The following is a 23,531-nucleotide window of genomic DNA, read 5'->3' on the forward strand; positions in this document are numbered from 1 at the left end:
TTGCACCATCCACAGTCTTACTGATAAGGAATTAATAATGCTTAATGAACAAAGCAACTAGGGAGGTAGAATGAGGTCTGAAGTTATGGCTGGTAGGCTAACAAAGGTGGTGGCTGTCTGTGCTGCAGCTGGGACATGTACTGAGCTCTGCTGTACCCACGCTTAGGCTGAGGGGCAAGCTGAAAGCCCCAGCAAGGGCAGGGGCCAAGGCAGCACATCTCAGCCCTTCCGGAGGTACCAGTCCTATGAGTCTCTGATTTTTGTTATGGCATAAGTTATCACAAACTATCCGGGATGATAAAAACTTTCTGAGAGTTCACGGGCTAGTTACTAACTTACTACAGTGTCTTTATCTATATGTGAACTACTACTACTGTGGTAAAGCTCTAGTGATTGATGTGAGCCAACAGGAACAGGGCTTTTTGCCATGCTCCCTATGGACACCACTGCTATTTTACTAAAGAAGTTGATTTAGAAGAAATCACCATTGAATTTATTAACTCTTACAGCTGACCTAATTTTCTTTAGAAAGATATAAGCTTTTCTGGTAGACTTGATGGTATGTCAACTCAGCCTTTTTTCTAGTGCGTGACTGGCTTCCTGCCACACTGATCTAAAGGGACTTACAGCAGGGGGAACTGTCATTTAAGAATACTAGAAAAATTAGTGTAATTGTTTTACACAAAGAATTATATTGAAAATATTACTCAATCTTTTTTTTTCTTCTCAGTTAGTAGCCTCCATCGTGTTTATCAGCTTTGGCGTGGTAGCAGCGTTCTGTTGTGCAATAGTTGATGGAGTATTTGCAGCACGACACATAGTAAGTACAGTGATTTTCTTTCTTTCATTTTTGATTACTTATTTAATTTCTAGCGGGAAAGTATTTTTTTGTTGTTTCTGTCTAGCAGTACATTAGGCTTTTTGATAGTTCTCCGTGTTGGAGAAATGTCCTTTGGAAAAAAAAGATGACAGGAAAGCCCATCATACCAATACCTAGAAGTGGCGCCAACTGCTTATTGATCTTTCAGGGAGTTCCAAGTACAGAGGTCACTTAAAATGATATAAAGACAAGCATGCTAAAATGCCTACCTGCTTAGGAAAGGGAAGACACTTCAGCCACCACCAGCATTTGTTTCTTTTTGCACAAAGGCTTTGTGGGCACGGTAAGTATTTGGAACACACCAGATGGTGATGAGCACCTGAAGTCCCTATGGGATCTTTAGAGGGAAGTGGATTGTAACAGCTCAAAGGCAACGTTTTGCTGGAGGAAAGACAGCAGAGGAAGCAGCAGGCTTTGGTTAGAGGTAGTATGAAGGGGGAACCTACTGAATGACTAACAACCCAGAATTCATCATCTGCCTGCCATCAAAGGGTGGGTGGCTCATTTAACCAGAGCGACTAATATTTGCAGTCTGTCTTCAAAACTCAGTCCTCCTCCCAAACCTATTGCCATCTATTTCAACAGGACATTAATAGGCATTCACAGTCTGCAGTTGCAGTAGTGTTACTAGTAGTTCATTACTGTCTACAGCTGCCTAGGAGTCTTTCTCATGACCTTCTTGTGTAAGCACTAGACAAACTTAGACTATAGTTTTTTTCTTTTGGCTCATAGAGTTGAAATTAAAATATTAGACAAAAAGGACTAATACTGAACAAGACAGACTGGGTTGTGGGGTCATTTGAATATGCCAGTTTACATGTTAGATGTGTGTTCCATTCGCTGTTCTATCTTTTGTAATAGAATACCTAAAAATTAATCTAAACCCAGCCTTTTGAGCTTTGATTTTCAAAAGCATTGGGAAATAGATAGGTGTTGTAGTAGACACTAGAACTCAGATGTAATATGCTACATAATACAGCAAGTGTTACCACTGCTATGAAATATCATGGGCCTGTTCATCTTTCTGCTTATGTTCATCAAGGGGCAGCATAATACCACTGGCATCAGCAGAACTCTGCTTAATTTTCTATCAGCAAATGCACCACAGTAATTAGGCGTTGGATCGATAAGAGCCAAAAGATGTTAACCGATTTCTTTTTTACTGTTATTGAAGAGGACTTTAAACCAATTGTGGGTTTCAGAATGTCACATGCATTGTACCGTGAGGGAGATATTTATTGGTATAAACAACTGAGTTGTGCAATATGAGCATGAATAAACACTCTGGATCATAATTATGTTTTTTGCTATACTAGACCCTGGATGATGCTGAAGTGGCCTACTTTATCTTGGATTTGCCCTGCTGTTGCTCTGGATGACACCTGCTATAACTTTGTCTCTGATTAGTGTAAGCCTCAGCAGTCTTTCCATGGGAGCTGCTTAAAAGATGAAGGGAGCAGATTGCTGTTGGGGTTTCCTGCTCTTGAAAATTTGGCCATTGTGCCCCAGAAAACCACTGCCATTTATGCAGATATTGGACCTCTCTCATAATTTCCCAAGAGCCAGACTTATTTTTGTCCTGCTTTGATGTGATCATTAGGAAGTGTTCAGATGGCACTTATACAGTCTTACACCTTATAACTGCAATGCAACTGTGCAGCCACAGCCCCCCGCTGCTTAGATTAGATGTGGTGCTGCCTTCTCTGAGGTGAGTTGCTGTGTTGGGGACAGTGTATGCGCTCAATCTCAAACACGGAGACAGACATTGCCCCTGTCACCTTTCTAGGTGTTTCCTTTGTTAGTTTGCTCTCTTTTGGCTTTAAGTTCCTTTCACACGTTACTTAGCTATTCTAGAAATGATGCTGTTTCCTATCTAAATCAAACATCCATATCGTATTAGAATATTAGCATATCCTTATATCTGAAGAAACAGCATCTCGTATGTAATACCCTGAGTTTATATTTGCCTCCTCTTTATTGTAGCATAAATACCTATGTGGCTTTGATTGCTGTCATGGCATGCCCTTGATGTGTCCTTATGGACTAAGAGTGATTCAGTTCATTGCAGTGCTCTCCAGGGAGAAAGTGGGCCAGTGAGTTATTGTAGAAGAGCACCAAGGCACAAAGGTATCGTAGTCACCCAAGAAGAAAGCATCTTACAATCTTGGGTGCAGTTCTGTGTCTGGTTATGTCAATGACTGGATATAACTGCATGACCTGTGCAGAGCTGGCGCCTGGACCAGGCTGGTCACCATCCAGCCATCCCTCAGAGTGCTGGAGATGTACAATCCAATGACATGAACCTGCTTCAGTCACAAAGTGACATGCTTCATGGAAATCGGTTTCCAACTGTTTACGTTTGGGCTGAGTTTCTTCTCCATCACATATTACAAAACAAAGAAATACTTAGTAGTACCACTTGTTGGAAAACTAATTTGCATATCAACATGGTCACACTCACTTCATCTCATTCTCCTCCTCTGTCTAATGAGGAGTTTCATAGGATCAGGTGAAATAAAGGTTTACATCACCTTATTACTCTGACTAACACACCTGGGGAAATCTGTAGGTGTGGTAGTGTTAAGTACAGTCCCAATTTGATTTACAGGAATAGTGATTCTTTATCAAAAGAAGGCACGTCATGCAGACTACGGTGTCATTTCCACTGTGTTCTGTCCCCTTGCATCACAGTTAATTTCCCTCACGGAGAGCAGTAGCACTATGTTCAGTCCTTTCCCCACAGGCCGGTACCAGCCATTTTCATACTTGTGTTTTGCTGTTGCTATTTTGGTCACTGCCTTTGGGGGATACCTGCTGGAGAATCAGACTAAACTGTCCTCCATTCAGGAAAGGGACAAGCTCCTGGCATGTCAGAGCATGTGCCCAAGTCTACACGACAGACATAAAGTTTTTGTAGGAGGAGTTGGGTAGTGTTCACTTTTCTGTCTCCACTCTCCTGGTGCTGATACCAAGGCTCCAGGTCCGTTTTCTTCTGGGGGGAGAAGTACTGGCTGAAGACAAACAGGCTTCAGACCAAAAACTAATACAATATCCTTTGCATCAGTTTGGGATAAGAAATGTCTCCTGCTTTATTTTTAACTTAAATCAAGTTGAGAGGGATGTGAAGTGGACAAATCACATTATTATAGATTTTTCTTAGCGTGTGCCTGCTGTGGAATAGAGACTATTACTGTTGCACATTTTCTCCTGCTCTTGTAAAACTGTGGATAAAATGATAAGATAATTTCCTCTGTTTTATTTTCTTCCCAAGAAGGCATAAAATTGACAAAAGTTCTTTCAGGAAAGTGATATATTTAAGAAAACAGATGTTTAAATTATTTAAGACTATTTTAAAATACTTTGCTTAATAGAAAGCTCTGGAGCACAGCACATATAAAATTAAGAATACTGAAGGAAAAGCAGCTTGATTTAAAAGAGCAATAGCTTACTTAAAAAAATAACACAGATGTAATTTACTGTGTAAATTTAATTTTTCCATTGGTCCCTTCAGCTGCACTTTTCACCTTATTAAAAAAAAAAAGCCAGAATCAAATGAAACAAATCAAAGCTGTAATTAACGTGCAGTGATGTTAATTCAGAAAAATATCATGATTGCAGGAATCCATTATCTACATTTGTATTTGCTTGAGACATTTTGTTATTTAGCAGATGACAATAGCTCAGTTAGCTCCATTAGCTGTTGCTAATGGAGATCATTCAACAACTTCCTCTCCATCATGCAGGGAGACCCCCTGTCCCACCTCACATACACATTCTCTGCAGTACCTACTGCCCTCCTATCCATGACTGCAAGCCTTGACTATTGCTACATGATCCTTAGCTTTGCAGTCATCCCCCAGGCAGAACCGAAAATAGGCAGCAACAAGAAATCCAATTATGAAGTGGGGAAATTGCCTGCAAGAGCTTCCTGAGAAGGTTAGGAAGACGACAGGTAGCAAAAGCACGAGCAGATATTTTAAGCCATGGAGACAGATGCTTTGTATCATCTTTTCACATGCTCAGCTGGGAATCGTGGAACATTGGTACTGACACATGGCCAGTTGCATTTTCCTGAAGCATGGGATAAAAAGAGGTTTGGACATGCCTCAAATCTCTAGGAGAAACCAAGGGTTCGGGTAGGGGAAGTCTTCTCTGCTTTACTGTAAGTACCCCTTTTTGATCTTGTTGAGTGGAATTCACAGACCAGTGAAATTGCGGTTTGGGACTGTTGCCATTATCCTTTCTCCATGCACGCCTTTGGCATTGCTTCTCTATAACAATTCTTCAAGTAGTTCTGTAGAGCAGTAAATATGTGCCTAAGCCTTCATTTCTCCCCATTGAACAAGTCCGGTTCCTACAACCCATCCTGTCCTTCAGTCTTCTGGCCATTTAGCAGCCTTCTGGTCATACTGTAATTTGTCAAGGTCTTTTGGATTAAAATGGGACACTATACTGTGATGTGGCCTAATGTGTGTTCAGCAAAGAGGAATAATCATTTCCTCCAGTCTGCTGGTGATGGTTTGCTAATGCAGCCCAGAGCGCAGCTGACCATCACTTGTGCAAAAACACCCTCCTTATGTTCAACTTTTCCACAAACACATCTAGTTTTTTTGTTTGCCAAGATGCTACCCAGTCAGCTTGAACTGTTGCCTGGGGTCATTCCAGCTCAGGTACTGTAACTGAAACCTGAAATGGACTGTGCTAAGGGAAATCATGTTATAAGAGCCTGAGGAGAAAAGCATCTTGCTCTGTTGTTTTGAAATTTCAGACCTCTATTTTTATACAGATAGGCCCATTCAAGAACTTTCTTAAATGTCCACAGATAAAAAACTGAGAAAGTGGTGGAATGTAAAATTTTGGGAAAACTGGTCCAGAGAAAGGAAAAAATGCATTTATCCATAAGATTATCCTGCCCAAGATCAGTGTGAGCATTCTCATCTTCAATAGAAGGCACAAACACAAATGATTGCTTTGTTTATGGAAATCTAGGGACTTTTTAAATCTTGCTACAGATTGCCTTGGATCACAGTGGTGAAATGGCAGAGGAGTAAAAGCCCATCCGTAGGTTTTTCGTGATGTAGGATAATTCTGTAAACAGTAGTTATTCTAAAGGAGACTAGATCCTAATGGTAGCACCTCTGGAATAAAAATGTGTTTCTGTGGCTTTGAAATCTTACCTTGTATACACACATGATAAGTGATTTTGTCTAGCTGAAGCATTTTAATGTGACTGCAGATATATAGAGGAGAGATACAGAGACAAGAGACTTCCTGGTGCCTTGGGCATGACATCACTCACTTCAAGTGAAGGTTCGAATCCCATCCTGCTTAAAAGCAGAGACAACATGTTAGATTCTGATTTACTATAGCAGATTCTCCCAAGCTGTTCTCTATGCTTCAGATGTGCAAGAATTGGAAGAGAAAAAGAATCAGGCTTCAATCTTGGGTTCCCATTTTGCACTCTTTCTGACTTTATGTCTATTTGCCAGCTTTACACTGACGACTAAAGTTAGCAAAGCTCATGTAGATGTTAAAGGGATATGTGTATAAGGAAAAGGAGGATGCTGTGGAAAGGCAGAGTTGCTGGTCCATCAGGAGATTTAAAATGCACGTCAAACCAAGCAGTGTTAAGTTGTTCCTTGGATTCCACTCCTCTTCTGCAAAGCCACTTCTGTGTCACATTGATTTAGTTTCATTTTCAGCTGATCTAGTTTCTTCCTCTGGATAGCAGTGGCTTAAGGAATCAATTAAAATAGAGCATATCATCGGCCCTGAAATGAACCCGTAGCTGAACCGAGGGACGCTAAGACAACCCTAGCACGAGAACTTTACCCACATGGTTTAAGTGCAGGTTGTGGATTGCTGAAGTGTATCAACAGCATAACTACCTGTAGATTTAGGAGTTTAGAAACTAAACTTGAGATATTTGTCTTCTCTTCTTGTTTCTCAACTCAAAATACTATTTAGTAAGACAAGCATTATATAAACTCACCTTCTGGTAAGCATAGAGACATGGAAATGGGAAAATGGAGTCTTTCATCTAGGGAAGGCAGATGCAAATTGAGCTCTGGTTTGATTCCTTCTGCTTGTCCAAAGGATTTAGATCAGGACTGTTTTCCATTGTACCTTTCTGCAAAAACAGATCAGGGAGCTGAGTGCTGCTTTTGTTTCACAGAAACCATGTGTAAAACAGTTAGGTGGTATTTTATGCCTTTAGGCTGAGACGCTGCAAAATCACCATAGTCATTTGGTGCTCTAGCTTCCCTCCCAAGGAGAGAGGCTTGTGAGGAGGATGGGGAAGCTGCATTAGCACTCCGAGGTATATCAGACTCAGCAAACATCAGTGCTTTCAGTGTTTTACAGGTTACAGAGTACAGGTTAGCTGTCTGCAGGAAAAAAAAAAAAAGAAAAGATGTGATTTTAAGTAAGGATGGCTGTCAAAAACTGGCATCCTCCTTCCCCTGTTTTCATGATTCTGCCTCACCTCTGGTACTAAGGCACAGGAGCCTGCCTGGGGCAGACTGAAGGGAAAACTCACCCCAAGTGCTTTCCCCCCTCTGCTAAGTTGGCTCCCAGTGGGATTGCCCCATCCAGTTCACCCCAGGCAGGCAGGCAGACAACAGATGGTGCCAGCCCAAGGCGAACTGTGGGGAGGTGTAGCTGGGAGCTGGAGGGAAGGTAGGACCAGGTCTTGGGGCTGCAGTGGTCACCTGTCTCAGCTCAAAGGCAGCGTTGAGCCAAGTTAGAAGCAGTGAATCGGTGATGCCTGAAACAATCTAGCATTACAAGGCCTCTGCTTGAGACGTTAGTTAGTCAGAGAAGTACGGTTTGAAATGCCCTGGAGAGCTGATGATTTCTGCTGTAAGCGCAGGGCCCCAGGCAGGAGCACCCACCAAGCAGCGAGCTGCGTGTTCCCTGCTGCTTCCCCCGGGCTTGGGCAGAAGAGGCAGGTGCTGCATGTGTGCGCTCAAGAATTGATGGCACCATCTGGTGGTTGCACATGACATGGCCGAGGATGTCGATCCTCTTCCCATCATGAAGCTTGTTGTGCAGATCAGACATTCAGTCAAGAATTGCAGCCGGGGTCCCCAGCAGCCTTGGTGACGACCACTGTGTTTTACTAGAGCGAGGCTTCATGAGCCCGTGGCATGTAACACAGCTTACCATCACGCTCCAAAGCCTTGCACACTTCAGGCCAGATCTCCTAAATAGCCATTTGAAACTGTTCTGAGCAGGCCTGTTGGTCTTTCCTTTGAAGCAAAAAGCAAATAGTTGTATTCCTTGTCTAAGGAAGTTGTTACCTTGACAACTGGTGGTAGAAAACACGACTCAAAAAATTGCAATTAAGTTATCTAGCTTCTCTGGAGAAGAACACTAAAAGCATTTTATCTTCTCCATGCTGCTACATGAGACCAAATTATAGCTAATTAGTTTTAATGCCATTTCCATCCAATATGACTCATTAATGTAATAGCATGACATAGCCTATACCATAAAGGGTTTTGCTGTTTTTTTTTTGTTTTAGCAGAGTGAGCACTAAACATTTATGACCCAAACTAGCACTAGTTCAGTAATTACTTTTATGTTGATGGTCCACTGAGGTGAAAATGTTTTATTGATAAGCTTCTTAAATACAAAGTGCTTAAGTTGCAAGCACTGCCTTTTGAATGGTCAACTATCCTACGGTATTAATACTAGTATTAGACCTTGCATCTGACACTGAGATGGGAAGCACAGACTGCATTCCTATCGTACTAATTAATTACAAGGGAGGATTAATTCTTTTATATGAATGTAATTTAAGGGTTGGAGCAAAGGAGGACTCTTGCAATCAGCTTCAGCAGGCTGCCGAGTTTTCTTTTTTTGTACTGCAAGATGACCACATTTGCACTACAGTTACGTTTGTGCATCCTAACGCAGTTGAGAATACTTTAAAGGATGAATACTCTTCTTTGAATATCACAGTCCCGATCTAGAAGAGCTCCTCATGCTGGACAGGTCTCCAACCTAACTGAGAGTCCTGGAATGAGTTACAGGTATCTACAGATACCTGGTTCTTCCAGCCACATCAAAGCCTGGAAGCATTGCATTGCTGTTTTCTCTGGCACACACTCACTCAAAATCACCTCCTTTCAGGTCAAGAACATAGCCTCTACAGTAAGCACAGCTATATTGGTGCTATTGTAAGTTACTATGTTTTTCCCAGAAGAACCTTTCTGGGCCAGAGGAGGGGTTTTTGAATGCGTTTTTGCCATGCTAGTATTTTCAGCTGATATGTAAGGAGCAGAGTAGAGAAAAATGACATCCTAGCTCTGGAAAGCAGCAGTTCAAAGGAGGGATGAAACATCAGTGTGGTAAAAAATCTGAATGTAAAGTAATCTTCCAGGGAGATACTGCAGCTAATTGGGCTAATGTAACCCATGAATTACTGAATTAGCATCTGCTAGCAAGATGAAGCTCAGTTACCTAAAAAGACAGGTATTTTGTAAGGTATTAGTGACCATGTCTACTCTGCTGCTGTGGAATAAACTCAAGCGTCAGACCTCATTCTAATGGTTAGCTGCCACTTCAGCTCACTTTCAGACCACCTCCACATGCTCTTTTGAAAACAAATGTGAACTAGAGGGACAATGCTAAGCTGTGTGAGGATGAGCAGTGGCTTCAGGACTGCAGATTAATCTTGGGGTTTTATTTGGCAGTACAGGTATATCCTGTGGGACCTTTGCTAGATTACTGACTTCAGCTCTGGTGTTTCTTTGTGCTTTGCAGAGAACATTATCAACTTGGAAGGAGTTCAGAGAAGAAAAATCTGAACTTTGGAGTGACAGCTTTTAGCAACAGTACTCAGAACTTTGATTTATTTTGATTATCACAGAAAAGGCTGAGAGGTGAATTGATCTTGGGTTCTCTAAAGTATCTACATAATCAAAGGTTATCCGATAACAGCGCACTTTTAGTCCCTCACACAAAAGCGTAAGTAAGTGTGATGGTTTGAGGTCAATGCTAAACAGATTCAAACTATGAAGCAGACACAGTTTTGACAATAGTGAATTATGAGACCAGCTATGTCAAGGGTGTGGATGGTTCTCTGTCACTGAAATATTTAAATCCCAAGCTTCCTTTTTTACGTGATCTTAGGAAGCTTATCCAGAAGTTATGAACTTGATGCAGATGACTTGGGGTGAAATTATTTAGCCTCTGTTATTCATAAGGAAGAGCAGGGTCCTCAAAGAAGGGTCCTGTGAACTACTTTTATGGTTAGGTGTAAATGCTGTTTCCACTTGTCAGCAGATCTTTTCTGTGTGGTGCCAAAACCTGTTCCCTGCTGGAAAAAGCTTAGTGGTTTGCAGATTAAAAGGAGTTAAAAACCATATATCAAGATTTCTGATCCAGGTTTACTGGTCTTCATATTTACAGAGGAAATACAATCTTTAACACGAACATAACGGAAATAATATCTTTACTAAAACCACTATTCCTCAGGTACTGGATAACACACAGGACAACTCAATGATGTACACATCCAAGGGTTTGTCGGCAAAACTGTCATCTCGCTAATGTTTCTGGGCTAGAACACAGAGACAGGGGAGGGCCTTAGAGTATTTGTCCCCATGAATCTGAAGTCTGACATTCCTCTGTTTCCAGATAGGTAAGTACTATACATACTACCTGAATATACTGACATTACAGAGGAGCTGGTAGCATGCTTTAGTTTGGTTGCCATGTATTTCCAGTGAGAAAAATAATGACAATCCTTTTTTGAAGAACTTCTGAAGTTCCCCTCCCCACCCCCTCCCCAGTTTGCAGTGCCTCTCTCATTGGCAGAGTCAAAACCCTTTGTTTATGCGGTTCCTCTTTCTTTTTTTTATTTTTTTCTTATTTTTTTTTTCACTGAAATCCCTTTTAGGTTTAGTTGAATTGCAAATTTTTAAAAATACCTTCTTTACTTCCCGCTGAGACTTATTTTCCTGAGGGAAAAGAGCTAGTATTGTGCCAACCAAAGAGAAGTGTCTAAACCATTAGTCAGCACACACATTGTGTTTGGATGCCAAACAGTAATTTGCTTGTTGATGGGAAGGAAAAATAGACATTGCCAGATCCTTTCCCAGCAGCATCTCTCTATGTCCACCACATGGTCTCCTCGTGCTGTTCTGTTGCCCCAGAATGGGGGCAGGGATAAGGCTGTCTCAGGCCCTCCTGGCTCTTAATCCACAGAGTGGATGAACCACAGTGGTTCACCACTATGTAGGACAAAAGCCTTCTCTGCTGGCAAAAACAAGGACAGGTCCACCTTCCCCTAGCCCCCTGATACGTACATTGGTCCAATGTCTTTCCTCACTGACATGATGAGCCCGCATTGAGATCCCTTATTAATGTATTATTTTGGCCATTCAAGCTGCTGTATTTGAGGTCAAAATTTCTTGAAGATGCAGTAAGAGACATCTTAGTACAATTTCATGAAATAGGGGGTGAAGAAGTCTACTCTTGTATTTTAAGTTAGGAGTTTGCAATCTGAGAAGACATTAAGGGAATGACCCACCCACCTGAGTATATGAAGGCTAATGGTTAAATGCCACTGCTATTTAATTACAGTGTCTTGTCTCACAGAAAGCACAATGTCAGCACAACAGGACAGAATTTCTAGTGGATTGGAGTAATAGCAAATCTGGTGTTTCCAATTTCTTTGGCTCTGAAAATTAAATAATTTTCTTTTATCTTTGCTTCCATTGTAATTAGATAGGTGCAAACTCCACTGAGTATATTGTAAATCAACTCCAGAGATATGAAATTCTACATATTTTACTCATATTAAAAATCATATTATTAGTGCAAGAAATGGTATGAGAGGTGAGAAAATGAGCAGGATTTGATCCATTTCTAAAATGACATTAGTATTGTAGTTTCCATAGGTTCTAGTCTTCTTCATTTGTACATAGATTATAGTCTTCTATAATCTGCATCTATCTCCACGGGTTATGGTCTTCTGCATTTGTGTGGCTCCTGTACATCCAAAAATCAGTCGGGGGGGTGGGGGGATGGAATTTGTTTATCAAGGTAGAATAGCAGCTTGGATCAGGGGAAATTTACTGTCTACTTCCATCTTTAGCCTTACTTTACAAATTGCTAGCCATGATGGAATTTGTGCAAAGCGCACAAAGCCAGTTAATTACAGTTTAATCCTAAGAGAGGTGGGTGACTGGGGCAAAGGTCTTGCAGTCTGCTCTGAAAAGCATAATCTACTTCCCTCTGATGTGCTGCCAGCAGAAGATAATTTCTTTCATTGTTTCCTGTTCTCAGATGCGTTTCTAGACTATCAACAGATGTTTCTGTTCTATGAAAAAACTTCAAAGCTGCTACACAGTTACACAGAGGGTACAGGGAGTAACCACCTGCAGAGTACAAGAAAAAATACTTGGCATTTTTTTCCATTATTTGTCAAAGGAAAACCAGTGCTTGGAGTTGCCCTGTGCAGAAACTAGTGGAGTAAAAAAAAAGGTGCTGTTTATTCACATGGAACTAAATTAGCAAAGTACATAAGAGTCCTTAAATTCTACTAGCATAAAAATTCAGGTGTTAAAGTGACACATTTTGCTCTAGCAAAAGGTTTCAAAAAGCCAAAGGTTTTCTTTGTTTCATCTTTAAGAAGAAACCGTGGTTAATATGAATAATAATAACATGTAGCAGAAATGTCTTTCTCTGTGGGTGGATGATTATTCAGTTGCAGATGACGACCATGAAAAGTATGTTGCCAGGTATCCAATAAAGTTTTGATTGACGGTTATTTTTGGCTCTGTTAAGAGCTTATTAAAATATGTGTTTCATCATCATGGACAGATTATGAAAGTTCACACTTGTAATATGTTTATTTAGTCTTTGATGAGAAAATCCATGTCTGATAAAGCACGTTTTTAAGCTATCATTTCTTTTAAGATATCATTTTTTTTTTACCAGAATTTTATCTAGAATTTCCTTGTGTGTATGCCTCAGTGCAGCTCTCTTCACTCTCCCAACCATCAGGATATCCCGTAGGTTTTTTGCCTCTGGAGCACTGCACACCATGTGTTTGAACATCTCCAGTCTTCTGAAATGCCTGTGAGCTTCAAAATGACAAGCCAGTGGAGATGGGGAAAAGCTTATTGTACCTGAGCAATCAGCATATTCATGAATCATTTCATTAATTGTTTAGACCATCTTAACTTTATAACTCATCTCTTCCCATTCCTTCTGTCATGGACTTTTTACTCGCTTATATTTTGGGACCTAGTCCTGCAGTCCATTCCATTTGGATGAGCCTTGCAGCCTGGCCTCTAGTGTGCTGTGATGTGTGTCAGCGGGGGTCTTCCCTCTACAGGGTTGATAGGAAGCTTTGATGGCAAATTGCTAGGCATAAAAATCCTACTTTCTGTGTGTTTTCTGTTCAATACCTAACATAAACATTTCATACATAAAGTTGTTATTATGTTAATAGGGATATTTCAAGGTCCCTATCAGTAGTGTGCCATGCCCTCAAAATTGAAATCAACACTGCAACATTAATTAAGCTTCCAGCATTTTATTTGTATATGTAAATATACATATATATATTGCTCAACTATTTAGTACATTAATATTTTCCTTCTTTTTAATGTAAAATAAACCCAAAAGAACATTATAAATATAAAGCCCCTACATTTCAGTGAGCAGGATCTTCAGTATTTCAGATGTTTAAAGGTTCACATCTTGCAAAGTGACATTTATTCCAGTAGTATACTTAAAGACCTACATATTTCTTACATACCCTGATAGCATTAAGGCAAAAGGGAGGAGATGGGTTATATTTCAAGTATCTGAGTTACATTACCAAAACCAGAATAAACAATTCTTGCATTCTTGTGGAAAAGTTAATTACTCACATGGCACAACATCATTATAATCAAGACAGAGTAATCAGTTCGTATAACAAACCTTATAATCAAGGTAATGTAATCAATGTAAGTAATCAACTATAATAAGCAATTAAATAACTAACTACATCAAGCAATAACTAAAATTACAGCCCTGAATAATATCAGCTAATTGCATCATTAGAAACTTGTAAAAGCCGATGGTAAATCTAAGTTTTTAACTGTGCAAAATAGCTGTTGCAGGTATCACGGGAAGGTCTACAGCCTCATCCTGAGAGACATTAGCTAGCAATACTTGACTGTAGAAAAGCAGTCATATTGCATTTGCCAGACCTTTGGGGTATTAAGGCAGGAGTAAGCTTCCTCGCTGGAGTCTTGTGTGGCCTCAACTCCCCAGTACATCCAGAGCAACAGCCTCTCATGATATACTGGTTTGCAACACAGCAGCCCCTGAGCAGATAGGAACAGTGTCACTCAGCAGCTTTGCGTGCACCTCTTTTCTTCCTGCCATTACCTGCATCAGCTAAAGGCACCAGGGATGCTTAACCTCCATGGGGATGTGCAGGAGAATCAGCTCTGGTTTCTTGGTTTCTTCTGCTTGTCCCACTGCGCTGCATGTGCTGGTGAAGGCTAACGGGCTTTTCCTCTTGCCTTCATGCCAGGGAGAGTGTGGCCAAAAGTTATTGAAAGAAAAAACCCACTATTTGAAGAGGATGTAACCTCTCCTAATAGAACTACATCCATCTGAGAGCAACCCCATCTGTCCACATCAAGTATAGACCTGTCTGTGTACATCGTCTAGCCATGGGTTAGCTCCAGCATCTGAAGCCTTTTCATATGACAGTAGCAGTACTACTAGATAAAAAACCTGCCCCAAATTAAGGAAAGTGAGACTGAGGTCACCACTACAAAATATTTTAAATAGAAGAAAAATCAATAAGGAAACAGAGGGTGAGAGAGATCCATGTATGTGTGGTTTTCAACCATGATGGCATACAGGTACTCTGAGTACTTGATGGTTTGAAAGATCTGAAATGAACATCTACCACTTCCAGGCATTAAGAGAAGAGGATTCTGTAGGATCTGGTCTTTCAAATTAAACAGAAATCCTAAAAAGACCCCCTGGAATGCAGTGTGAAGTAAAACTGGTTTTTGAGAATAGAGAAGTGTTTAAGCCACACCAACTGCTTGTCTTATTTTCAGCACTTGAGTTGGCTTATTTCAGCATAGCAGATGAGAGGCAGGGTCCCTAGGCTGCAGCCCAGCATTTCTGGAAGAATATTAGCTCCTAAGTTAAGTTCATGCAGGGCAGATGAAGACGCACAAGAAAGGTTATGTGCTGACTGCAGTCTGGAGTGAAACTCTAAGCTTTGCTCTTATGGCATGACCTCACCCAAAGCATATAAATACTGTCACAACTGCCTCCTAAGTATTTAAACAAAACTGGGAATGCATTGTTTGCACCAGGGAATCACTAACATGTTGTAGTTACAGGACGAGTATGGCGTGGACAGAAGCATCCTATCTCTCTGTCTCACTCTACATCACTTAGGAGTATTTGTTCAACTGTACATTTGGGAACCCTTGACTTTTAAGGCAGGGGCAATACATGTAGAAACTGAATCAACACACACTAGCCAAGTCTGCAGCTTAGGTCAAAAGAACATGTAAAAGCCTAATTCTAGGGCTTATAATTTCTTGGTAGAGTTAATTATTGGCTGAATTTTGAAAAAATGGCAAAAATTTGAAAACATTCTTTTCCTGATGGACTGGTGCATTGCAGCCCTTGGCAATAGCATAACCTTGGGGCTAGGCTGCTGCATAGTGTAGGACTGTGGGAGTCCTACAGATGGCTTGCTCTCCTCTTTTAGCACTCACCCTTCCAAATCCCTGCCAGCATTCACTGTGCGCTCCCTGATAGCCCAGGACTTTCTGTGGTGTTAGTCAAGGTGATGCTCTCAAGAGGACAAAGCACAAAAGTAGGATACAAACACTGTTACCACGGGAGAGGAAAGCTGCTGAAATGCATAAATGTAAAGACTTGGAGGCCCACATCATGAAGTAAAACTAAACTGACATTTGGATTCAAAAGCTGATGATGAGCTTAGTGCCAATGACAATGAAGTTGTTAATAACTTGGAAAGTCTCTCTTGGTGCATGTCAAAATAAGAAGTAGCTAAGAATTATCATAAAATCATTTAGGATGGAAAAGAACCTTAAGATCTTCAAGATCTTCAAATCCAACCATAAACTTAACACTGCCAAGTCTACCAGTGCAGTTTATTTTCTTCCCATGATTGTACTTTTCCAACTTCCTTAATTTTTAATAAAATTCAGATTTTTTTTTTTACAATTCCTGTCTTCCAGGCATCTCTCCAGAGTGTTCAGGACTTTATTTTTTAGCATCTGGCCTTCCTTTCAGAGTCAGTTTTTAAAAACCTCTGTGTTTGTAGCAACAAAATCATTCCACATTTCTGCCAGCTGAATGCTGACAGCTGATTTATTATGTGTTTTGAGTTTCTTAGTGAATGAGAGAGATGGAGATGCCATGGCTGGTTCAAGTACCAGCCCCTCTATCATATCTGGCATTAACTGAAAGAGCACGTCTGCCCAACCCAGTGCAGCAAGGGCCAGGAACTGATGCCTGGCACTCCTGTAAGAGTAGCCTCTGACATTGAAGGGAGAGGAGCTAAGCCCATTGAGACAGTGGTGGGCAGCCCCACTGGCCTGTCCAAGGATGCACTTTTTGCCATGGGAGGACATGCTCCATCCTGCCCAGAGGCTTTTGCAGTTGAACAATGACCACTCTCTCCCCAGCTGCTCTCTGAAATGCAAAGATTTTTGAAATAATGCCATTACTTACAGAAATAAATTTCAACTAGGCATATGAGGAGTAGTATTTTAATATCTATATCTGTAAACTATGTGTACAAAAATACATCTCTTGAATTATGGGTAAGGCATTCTGTTGGCCTACCGGGATATCAGGAAAAATTTCTTTACAGAGAGGGTTGTGAAGCTTTGGAACAGGCTGCCCAGGGAAGTGGTGGAGTCCCCATCCCTGGAAGTGTTTAAAAGCTGTGTGGATTTGGTGCTGAGGGACATGGTTTAGGGACCCTGGCAGTGCAGGGTGAATGGTTGGACTTGATGATCTTAAAGGTCACTTCCAATCAGATGATTCTGTGATTCTAAAGATTCTTTATCAAGCTCAAGAGAAGGTACAGGGCTGTAAGAAACTAGCCAATTTAAAATGGTTATTGTAAAGAATTTATTTTATTTTCCATCAGTTGATGTGGGTTCAATATTTGGAAATCTGCAATTGGAGAGTTCGGGGGGGAGGTTATTATTTCTGCTCTTTTCTTAAAATAGTGTAATTATGCAAGATAAATTATGAAAGCCTCTTCTGCTCCAGAAACTGTACACCGAAGACTGAATTGCATATTTAGCTGCCAACAAGAAAAAGCCCAGAACAACTGTCAAAAAAACCCACCCTTGTTTCTGATTCCAGAAAGTATAATCATATGCTCTATGTGGGAGTTGTAAGGCTGGGGAGCAAACAGAAGCGTAAGATATTTTGTTTCTTAAAATTGATATCCACCCACTCACTGCAGTATTGAGGATACTGACCTGTACCTTAGACTCAGTTCCTTAATACTCATCTTGTCACTGCCAATATGGAAGCTATTCAGAACATTTTTTAAATGCACAATTTTTTTTGTTTGTGAGTGAAAGCACAAAGATGTTTGTATTAAATGCTCCTGTGAATCCCTGGGATCTTCTAGCAGTGATTTACTCAGGAGACACCCATCTGAGAATATTGTTGGAAAAGACTGAGAAACAACTCTTGGTTGAAGAGACACAGGAATGACAAAAGATCTGTAGCATTTCCTGTCATTATTTGTACAGTGTGGGATCTAATCAGCTTTAGCTCAGGTCCCCAGACAGTGATCCAGCCTTCCTGCTTTCCCAGACTCCTAATATATTGGCACTTTTTTTCATGAGATTCTTCTGTCTTTTGTCTGAAAGCTCTTGGGTGTGATCCCATGTGCCATGTGCTCTCAGACACATCTGGAGGCAGACACTCCATCTAGCCCTCCAGAAAAGCTTGAAAGCTAGTTGCTAATCATCTCTATTTGTTCATATTTGCATGCCTGCTTTCAGTAAGTTAGCGGAGAGCCTGAGCTTGAAGGGAGTGATAAACTCCAGAACACCCAGATGTTGGCACAAGGCTGAGCTGGCACTGAAGGTTTATGTTTTGGTTTGCTTTTAGGATTAAACTTGACAAATCTTGGCAGCTCCCTTTCCTATTCTTTGCTAGCTGTTCTGTAGATGAAAATGACCTCCAATAATGCCGTAGGAAGAAAACAGAAAATGAAAAATTTCACGTTAATAAGCCACTGAAAACATTAGTCTGGTTTTGAACTCCTCAATTCTATCCATATTCAACTTTTACACGTGCCCAGGACCATTCTGTGGTCCCCAGGCCAACGGACATGGTGAAGCCCACTTCCTTACTCTTAAAGTCTCTTAGAGTGTCAGGCAGCATGGTAATGTCGAAATTACTTACGGGGAGTGGTTCTTGGCCCATGCTCATTTCCAAACCATACCCAGAAATAATTTTGGAAGAGTGATAGCTCTCTCAGGCCAAAGCCATCACAGGCACAGTTCTAACCATTTAATAGGCTTAGATGATCGAGTTTCAGGCCTGGGAACATTCCCTGGCACTGATAATTCTACACTTCTATCGATGCAGCCATGGAAGCTAACACTAAATAAATACTGTAATTGGAAAAAATAGCCCTCACTATGTAATTATTTCAATAAATTATTAGCCATGTAAAGTATGGCATAAATTTCAGTCAATATAGTTTATGCTATAGCTCTGTTTTCAGAAAGTGGAGTTTGTTATAAGGGACATGGAATTTTCCCTGTGTTATCCAAAATATATGTGTTCTCCAAGGAAACAAAAAATGGAATAGAAAAATCTACTTTTCATACCTCAGTTAAGAGCCATACAACCTCTTCCCTGCAGACATTGTATCAAATCTGTTCAAAGATACTGTTCAAAGAACACTTTCCTTACACAAATAATGTATTGCAATGCTCCCACCATCAAAGGGAGTGAGGGTTTTTTACCGTGTGCTCTTAGAAGAAAGCAACCAACCAAATCAAAACATTCTATATTTGGACCAAAACTTTTCTTCCTTGGCACAAAGCTTTCCCTCTTAGCCATCTGTTCATCACTCCCAGATTCTAATACAGATGCAGGAAAAATATTGCAATAAAAAGTGTGAAAAAACTGAGAGAGCTACAGTTTGCTTTGTAGGGTTCAAGGCTGAGCAGTTCTGCTTTGCCTGAAATTAAAGGGAATTACTGGGTGTCAAGAATTTTTTTGACACCTCTGACACTTTTCTAAACTTAGACTGATGGCAATCTGACTGTATCTGCTCATTATACTCAAACACACTTATACAAAATTAGCTAAGAAATCATCTTTTCCGGTGCTCATAAGGATTGAATAAAACCCATCCATTTTCCTCTACATCAATAAATACACCCAAGCATGCAACTACATTTTTATACAGAATTCTTCCCCTTTTTGCCAGCCTAATGGTGTTTGTCCCCTGTGCATATCAGCAGAGCTCTAATCAACAGATCTTTCCCACCTGCCCGTTTCCAGTTAAAGTTACTCAAAGAAGCAGAGAAGAGGAATGCATTATGTTTTTAGATATTAATGTATTAATATTACACATTAGTGGGAGGTATTGCCTAGTCCTGTTCCAATAACAGTGGTTGAGGAACTTTCAGGTGTTAAAGGATATCAGATTAGTGAAACAATATTGTGGCTATATGCTTCATTACATAGCAAGTTATATAGTTATATATTGTTGCTATATAATTAGTGCAACTGTTAATGTATTTTATATATATATAGTACGTAAAGTAGCTCTGTCTCTACCAGTATCGCTATAAGTGTACAATTAAGTAGAATCAAGGTATTCTATATTCATACAGTCTGCAGTGGGCAGTATGAAAATATAAAGTGTTTTATGAGTGGTCTGTCAGGAAGGCTTTTATAGCTTTGAAGTTGTCTCTTTTGCCTTTGTTATTAGAGGAACCTATAAAATCCAATGGGTGCTAATGCAGCGTGACAGACTGTTGGATAATTTTTAAACACTTCTCGATGTCTGTATGGTGCCTTATTCATATAAATGCCTTAGTAGACAAGACAGATCACAGCACCTCTGTGGCATGAAAATCTAATTCACATGGAAGCTTTTACCAATGGAACCTTTCAGTGTGCTTCAGGTGTTGAGTTTTGTGGGTGTCTGGACAAAGTCAATGTTACCTAATCTTTGTTATTTTTATATACTCGATCATGATTCGTTTATTTTGTTTCGGGGTCGACAGACTGATTGCACATACAAATGCATTTAAAAGAACAGACTGAATGCCAAAAGCTGGCTTTCCTAGCGCAGCAGACCTGCTTTTCAGAACTAGGTGCATGAACAAAAGTACCCGTTTGCTGTGACTGTGCACGCGCATGTATTATTACCTGTATTCACAGTGGTCCATTGCCTATCACAGCTCTGGACAGGAATATGAGGCGATAATGGCTCGTATGGATTAATCAATCACCTCTCTCCCCAGGGAACAGTGCTGCTTTCAGACACAAGCACACTTGGATGAAAAGTATATTTATCTTCTTCCTGAAGGACTGAACCAATACAACACAATGTTGCACAGCTTGGTCTGGCCTCTAATACTGACATAAAAGCTCTCAGCTGGCTCTTCATCTGTGCCTGGGCAGAGCTCCATGCATTCTTGCTGCTTTCTCTCATAAAGAGCAGTTCTCCTTTCTGCTATCCTGTAAGTCCTTCCAGAAAAGCCTGTATGCAACCATGGCAGCACTCCAGTCCTGTGAGCTACGTTACCATGTCTCTATGGTCCCAGCGAGATCATTGCATTGTGACTGCACACAAACATCAAACCGTCTGTTCTCCATGCCATGTGTGTTAGTGCACAGGCATTTCAAAGAGTGCTAAGCATTCCAGAAAACAGATGAGAGCTTTGCTCGTGGTGTCTTATGGATGCTTCCTTATTCATGTGCATACATTTGAAGAGGGGCCAATTTATCCTTGTTATCTTGATTGTAAGATTTCTCTTATCCACATCACCGTGTTCACTTCGCTTGTATCATTGGTCCACTACTTCCCTGCTTGATTGTTGTTCCTCATCTCCCTCCCTAATTTAAAGCTCTTGTCACTGGTTGACTAGATTGTAGGCAAAAATGCTTTTGCCCTGATTAGTCAGGTGAATCCCATCTCTTCCAAGTCATCCATGATCATGAAAGATGCTCTTATGGCCATAAAAGCCAAATTCCTGTTGCTAACACCAGATGCACAACTGGATCTGCTAGATCCATCCAGCCCTCCTCAAGCCTCTTCTCCTCACTAGTAGGACTGAGAACACCACTTGGGCTCCATGCACTTAGCCATCACCCCCTTCCAGGATCTTCCAGGATCAAACTGAAACTTATTATTGTTGTGAATATTGTTGACAGCAGTTTCTCAGGAATTTGCTCCTCCTGGCAGAAAAAGCCACTTGTACTGCGAACTCCTCTCTCATTTCATCTCCATGCAACAGATGAAATCAGGATTGGAGTATGACAGTGTGTGGAAGAAGGGCAGCACAGCCTTTGGCTGATACTAGGCTTGCTGTGCTAGCAGAAAAACTACTATCTTGTTAGTCCTCCAAACCAGATCTGTCACTGGAAGTCATGGCTAAAGGGTAATGCTTTCCCAGGCCTATGGAAGAACGTTGTCCTAGTTCAAGACCTAGCATGCTGTTTGTGTGGTATATGCTTTTCCTCTAGAGAAAAAGAGTTAGTGAAGCATTTTTTCTTACACTTGTGTAATGTAAATAAGTATTTTTGGATGCAGGAAGCTAGCCTTTCTTGAACCCTTGGGAACTGGTGTCCAAACTTGCTTGGGTTCGCCAAAGTAATCAGAAAGGCAAGCAAGCCGATGAATGAACTTTATTTGTTGACCTGTCTTCATTCCTGCCTAGCTCTGCTTTTTAACTGATTATATATATTTTGGGTCAGCAGATTTATACAGTTCACACTTCATTATCCAACAAGCATAGAATACTCAGAAGTTATCTTAAGTAGTGCAGATATTTCTGCTATTTCTGGGTTATTCTTGAATGGATCATAAAGCTTTAAAATGCAGTGAAAGTCAATCAGCACAGATTTCTGCTAACAACTTAATCCTTTGCTTGTAAGTTAGTTAGCATGGAAAGAAGGGATGGCAGAGAGTGAGTTTCCATCTTCTCTCTTGAAAGTGGTCTGACTGACATTGAGGAGCTCTTGAGTGCTTTTGAAGGCACAGATAAGGACTAGATAAGTTACAGAAAGTTGGAAAAAGACTTTTTTTGCCATCATAAATCATTCCCACTTCGTGCTTTGGGACAGACATCTGATCACAGAGAAGTCCTGTCATCAAATCCTCCCAATGCAAACATGATCTAGTCCTGAAGCTGACTCTATGCACCCTCTGGCCTTCAAAGTGTCTTTCACCAAGTTCAGAAACGCACATCTTCCATCTGGCCAAGGATATTTCAATGTTCTTCCTTCACATCAGCTTGCGGGAACTGTTACAAGCTTTTTGCTTCACATGCTTCATATGAAATATGAGCAATAAATGCATCTTTTGCAATAAGCATAAATGGAAAACAAGGCAAAAACAAACAGTGCAAATGACTTTCTCTTTGTGCCTTCATTTCTCCATTATTCTTTGTTCTGCTTTTGGGGTTTGAAGTTGTGTAGTAAGTTGAATGCTTAAAGTATTAGCTATTTTACTTTGTTTTCAGGATGGAAATTACTGAAATCCATTAAAAAGAAAGTCCCATACCTTGAAGACAGATAGTGAAGTAATTCTTTGTGCTAGGTAAGAAACTGCACCAGGAAAAAGAGTGACTGGACCATTTTCCTAGACCATCAAGCAAGGAAGTGGTTAAATGCCAGAGGTGAATTCTTCTTAAAAGAGGTGACTGGTACAGAGAAAAATAAATGATACTCAGAGAGCTTAGTGGCAGAGCAAGGAAGGAGCATGTAACCCTGAGCAGAGCCATTCTGGAAAGAAAGCCAACACGGGGGTGCGTGAGCCGTTTACCCAAGTGTCTGCATTGGCTTCAGCTCCACAAAGCTGTAAGAATCTGGCATAGGGATATGAGACATGGTGCCTTAACCCTTCCTCCAGACTGAAGTACTTTCTTGTCTATTTTTCTTTTTACAGGAACCCAGACCTTTGTATAACAAAAGGTGCCAGTTTTATTCAAGTGGATTAGGATTCCTCTATGATGCTTACCAGACGGAGGTAAACTCACATCATCACATGTTCATTTCTGCTGTGCTTTGAGGGGCTGGTGATGAGGGAGGCAAGTGTTTGAGAGCCTATCTGTGCATGGAGGTCTCTGGTTGATAGAAACACTACTGCTTTTTCTCCCACAAGTGACTCCTGGCTTGTCCAAGCCTCTGATGATTGCAAATCATTACAACCAGTGAGGCTGTGAGTCATCAGTGTTGCTGTCTAGTATATTACTCTGGGACTGGATTGATTCCTAGTCTATGTATACTATATAATAGCTGTCTGGAATGTTTTTGTCCCATTGGCATCTTTCTCTAAGGAGGTTTTTGTAAACTTCAAGTGTAATAAGAAATATCTAAATGAATCCATCTGCATTGTCCAGAAAACCTCAAATCT

At 40.7% G+C, this 23,531-nt stretch overlaps 1 protein-coding gene across 1 annotated transcript in view; it reads left to right on the forward strand.

Moving 5' to 3' along the window:
- Window positions 1–23,531, forward strand: part of TMEM255B (transmembrane protein 255B) — a gene marked incomplete at its 5' end in the record, with an annotated part of 60,119 nt that overhangs the window by 19,783 nt on the left and 16,805 nt on the right. The window contains 2 exons of the mRNA XM_010139243.1: window positions 731–820; window positions 23,064–23,144. Coding sequence (XP_010137545.1) covers window positions 731–820; window positions 23,064–23,144 — 171 coding nt within the window. The remainder of the gene's footprint in view (window positions 1–730; window positions 821–23,063; window positions 23,145–23,531) is intronic.

This window comes from Buceros rhinoceros, unplaced genomic scaffold (assembly GCF_000710305.1).
Source record: "Buceros rhinoceros silvestris isolate BGI_N320 unplaced genomic scaffold, ASM71030v1 scaffold3927, whole genome shotgun sequence".
Lineage (NCBI taxonomy): Eukaryota > Metazoa > Chordata > Aves > Bucerotiformes > Bucerotidae > Buceros > Buceros rhinoceros.